We start from the raw sequence: 5,080 nt of genomic DNA, 5'->3' as shown, positions 1-5,080 counted from the left end.
TATCAGTGCTCTCTATTTCCTTATTTGAATTCAGTTGTGTAATGAGCCCTCAATTCTGTCTGAAGCCTTTTCCTTAGTTTTTCTTTTTTTAAAAAGCTGTGTGTGTGTGTGTGTGTGTGTGTGTGTGTGTGTGTGTGTAAGGGGTGAAGGCTGACATAGGCTATCAGTTTTCCATTCATACACATGTGGCTTCATTTCATTCATTGTGATCCCCACAATGTAACATCACTTGTCCCACTTTGTGTTTCCTATGTCCATTCTTCCTTCTTTTCTAACAGTTCTGAGCTTTTTCCTTCAGTAAATGCTGCCCTTTTAATATTAAATGGTTGGTTATCCTAAGGTGTACGTAACACCCAAGCCAAACTCGCTGCCATTGAGTTGATGCTGACTCATTGACCCTATAGGACAGTATAGAACTGCCCCTGTGGGTTTCCAAGACTTTAACCCTTTACAAAAGTAAAATGCCTCATCTTTTTCCCTAGGAGCAGCTGGTGGCTTTGAACTGCTGACTTTGGGGCTAGCAACCCAATGTGTAACCACTATGCTACCAAGGCTCCTAAGGTGTGCATACCTCCCTAATATTGCTGTTCCCCTTATAGACCTATCTATTGTTTGGATGAAAATCGAGTTACAGAGATGAGTTCATTTCCAAGAATGAAAGATGAGTAAGGACCACAGTTTAAGGTTTCCTCCAGTCTCTATCTAAGCTGGTCTTTTTTTATGATCGTGAGTTCTGTTCTACAGTTTCCTCCCAATGTATCCAGGGTATTCTAATACAATCCCCCTCTGAGCAGTTATTAATGGTCAACTGGCACCATCTAGTTCTGGTCTCAGGGTCTTGGACCCTGATGTTTACATGGCCCATTAGTCCGTTAGACTAATTGCTTCCACGTGTCTGATTGACACTACTCTTCTTTCTCCGAGCACTTTATGTGGCTGTTCACAAGCTGTTAAGACCCCAGGTGCTACTAATTAGCAAAGTAGGATGCAGAACATTGTCTTTGTGGACTCAAGGCAACTGGCCCTAGTGTGGACACCATATTTTAAGAACCATTGTAGCAGAGCATCAGGCAGCCCTGGTTCCACGATGGTTATGCATTGGACTGTCAACTGCAAGGTCAGCAGTTCAAAACAATCCGCCATTCCTTGGGAGACAGGTGAGGCTTTCTACTCCTACAGAGAGTTACAGCCTCAGAAATTCACAAGGGTAGTCCTACCCTATCCTATAGGGTCCCTGTGAGTTGGCATCAACTCAACGGCAGGGAACCTGTATTTTGCTTTAATAGTAGAACATTAACAACATCGTCCTGGATTGGGGGAGTCCCCAACTGGTACAAATTGTGAACATGCTTGGCTGCTGAACAAAAATTTATGACTTTGGGTATACACAGAGGTGACTCGGAAGAAAAGCCTGGTGCTCTTCTTCTGAAGAATCAGCCACCGAAAACTGAGTCTGCCCTTGTAGCTAACAGTTCTGCCCCGAAACACATGAAGTGGCCGTGAGCTCATGTCAACTTGAAAGCAACTGGTTTACTGACTTTTAATCCATGTCCTTGTGACCTTTTCCACGCCCCTTCCCCCATCCCCGTTTTCTATTATAGAGAGAAAGAGAGAGATGATGATGCCAGCCCACTTCCTGCTGCTACTGCTGCTGCTCCTAGCGACCCCCAACGCAGGCCTCTCCCATAAGTTCTGCAAACCCGAGTCTATCTTCAGCTGCATCAACACAGGCCTGTCTGAAGTCAAGAAGAACCAGCTGGAGGATGAAACCTTACTGAGTAGGAGAAGCTTCCACTACCTGACTAGTCAAGATCCATCTTCAGGTACAGAGGAAGAGGAAAACCAGGACAAGGAGAAAAGGACCTTCCTGGCCTCTGGGGGTGGAAGTGTCGCTGGAAGCACCCGGTACAAATCCCTGCCCCTAGCCCAGCCCCAGGGGAAGCTGTACCAGGACAAGGCCAAGAGTGACCGGCGCACCAAATTCACTCTATCCCTCGACGTCCCCACTAATATCATGAACATCCTCTTCAACATCGCCAAGGCCAAAAACTTGCGAGCCAAGGCAGCAGCCAACGCCCACCTGATGGCGCAGATTGGGCGGAAGAAGTAGAAGTTGAGGCAAGCCATGAAGTGGGGTGGTGCATGAAGGGGGCCAAGAGGAGAGGGTGAGGGGAAACCAAGGGCTTGCCCATCCAGAGGGTTTATATTTGGGGGGATCAATACAGTTCTACAGGCTGCTTCAACTGCTGAACCCCTCTGACCTTTTCTTACCTCCAATCCAGTTTCCCTTTTGCTCTGTATATAGAAACAGAAATGCAACGTTGTTCAATATTTAAAGGTACAAAGCAGTTGCTATCTCTTCCTGCATCCCCATTCTCTTTCCTCGTGCCAAGAGGCAAAGCTCCCGCATTCCATTTCTCCAAGTCCCCTCTCTGTTGACCTTTTGGCTGAAATGAGAGAAGTCCTCTCTTTTTCAACATCAGTCCCTGACAGCGGACCTTGCTGCCATACCCCTTCCTTACCTTCTTACCTCCATTAAAACCAATGGCTTCTTGAACTCTTGGCTCGTTCTCTTCCTTTGGTCAGCTGCATTCAAATCTTGGAACTCAGAAAGGGGAAGGTGGTTACTGATGACTCAAGTCTTGATCTCAACCAGAATGGTTCTTGGGAGGTTCCAAAAGAAGAGATGAAGGGAGGTCAAGCTGGCAGTTCTGTGTTGGCTGTTGTCATGAGATCTAGCGCCACGTTGGTAGCCTGGTTCCACCTGAGGGACATAACTTGGGATCTGCTTCAGAATGAGTATCAGGTCTAAAGGGAGAGGGAGCTTGAAATTATCTCCCTCTTGATATCCCCAGCAGCTCTATGGCTGCCTGGGGCAGGAGTTACTAATTGTTTAGCAAGTCATCTCTGATGCTGCAGTAACTGGCCAGCACTCTGCTCTGTGCATGCTATAGGAGAGACAGCATGAGTCCACCTGAGTCAACAGTCTGAGTGAACCCAAAGTTTGAAACAGAAACAAATACTGTCATGAATATATGTGAAGAACTATGAAGGGATGTCAATTAGTGTCAAAACAAAACAAATATATATATATATAAAACTAATACACACATACAACACATACATGAGAGGGCTTCAAAAAGTTTATGGGAAAATGGAATTAAAACAGAGTGGAATTTTCCATATATATTTTGAATACACACACACATATATATAATCATATATATATATGGATATATGCAAAATTCCACAAAAAATGGACACTAACGGTGACTCTGATGGTGTCCTAGTGGCAAAATCTGAGGACCAAATTCCCAAGAGAGGGCAATAAACATCAGTAAAATGTCTGTGTGGTAAAACACACAAGCAGCTTCCACCACTATCACTAAAAGAAGCAGTCAGACAAATTAACGCAAATCTAGAAAAATATCTGCCACTGATATCAAAGACAAATGGTTAATCAAATAGTAAAGAACTATAAAAATTGAAAAGAAAAATAATCAAAAATATAAATATGTACACATTGTGGTAGTTACGTAATGTCATGTCAACCTGATAAATAAAATATAGAGGTGGAGTTTAGCCTGTCAATCAGGTTGTAGCTCGATGACCTCATTTGGAGGCACAACTGAGATAAATGACTCGCTGAAGGCTGGCCCCTCTCTCTCTGTGCTTCATCTCCCTGCTGGCAAGCCACTTCCTGCTAGACCCCTGGAGATGTGTCCACTGCCATTGGATCTACAAGAACTTGCAACCACCAGTCTGTGATCTCCCAGTGATGCTCCTGCATTCTGCATCACTGCATGTATCTGTGTGAGTCTGAAGAGGGACTTATGAACTAGTATCAGATTTATGGACTAACATTGGACTTGATCTAGACTGGGCTGGGATGTTTGCTTGATATAGAATTACTTCTTAATATAAATCTCTTTCTTACACATATGTATGAGTGTCACTGGATTTGTTTCTCTAGTCAACCTGGCCTAACACACACACACACACACACCCAAACCACACTCACTACTATTGAGTTGATGCCAACTCATAGCTAATCTATAACACAAGGTATTAACAATCCCTTGAGGTTTCTGAAACTTTAAATCTTTATGGGAGTAGACAGCCTTTTCTTTCTCTTGGGGAGCATCTGGTGGTTCGAACCACTGACCTTGTGATTAGCAGTTCAGTGCATAGCTCTCTACACCACCTCACTCTCACTGCAACTGAGTTGATGAGGGCACATTTTGAAACCACCAACTTCTCCGAGGGAGAAAGATGAAGCTTTTCCTCCCATAAAGAGTGACAGTCTCAGAAATCCACAGGAGATGTTCCACTCTGTCCCGTAGGTTCACTATGAGACTGTGCTACCAGGGCTCCTTAAACACACGTAGACACACAGTGCAAGTGACACTTCCATCTATGATCAGATTCTCAACTTCACTCACAATGAAAGCAAACACATTAAAATTGCACTGATACACCATTTCTTACCTATTAGATTGGCAAAGTCTGTAGGTGGGACAATGTGCTCCATTGGTGAGCGTAATCACTCTCTTCCTCTGTTGCTGACCTATCAGAGTAAAACTACCAGACAGGCAATCTGGCAACATTTGTTAAAATTACAAACTTATTTTAACTTTAACCCAGTGTGTTAGGCCAGGTTGTCTAGAGAGAAAAAAAATCCAGTGACATTCATATATGTATCAAAAAAGAGCTTTATATCAAGAAGTAATTATTTATCATGAAGGCAGCCAAATCCAGTCCAACTCAAGTCCGTAAGTCCAATGCTAGTCCTTAAATCCCTCTTCAGACCTGGGTAGCAACATGCTGGTGGTGTAGAAAGGTGAACCAGGAAGCAGGGCGTTCACGGGCCACTGGGAGCAGAGTCACGTGGATCCAGCATGAGTGGGAACATAGAAGGGTGCCAGCAGCTCTCAGGGTTAGGTGGCTCACGGCAGAGCAGAATACCAGCAGTTCTTGCTCTTATACAAAAGACTTATGACACCAAGAAGGTGTCCTCAGGCTGCAATTCGATTGACGGGTTGGATGACACCCATGGCCAGGAGTGTCTAGTTGACATCAT

At 44.4% G+C, this 5,080-nt stretch overlaps 1 protein-coding gene across 1 annotated transcript; it reads left to right on the top strand.

The window, feature by feature from the left end:
- Window positions 1-1,615: 1,615 nt before the first annotated feature.
- Window positions 1,616-2,110, top strand: UCN3 (urocortin 3). The gene has a single exon (XM_004712616.1). The coding sequence runs from the start codon at window positions 1,616-1,618 to the stop codon at window positions 2,108-2,110; it is 495 nt and encodes a 164-aa protein (XP_004712673.1).
- The last annotated feature ends 2,970 nt before the right edge of the window (window positions 2,111-5,080 follow it).

The sequence above is a fragment of the Echinops telfairi genome, unplaced genomic scaffold (assembly GCF_000313985.2).
Source record: "Echinops telfairi isolate 266 unplaced genomic scaffold, ASM31398v2 ScPeMD7_7473;HRSCAF=8511, whole genome shotgun sequence".
In the NCBI taxonomy this organism is placed as follows: Eukaryota; Metazoa; Chordata; class Mammalia; order Afrosoricida; family Tenrecidae; genus Echinops; species Echinops telfairi.
This window is presented reverse-complemented; position numbering and strand designations above follow the sequence as displayed.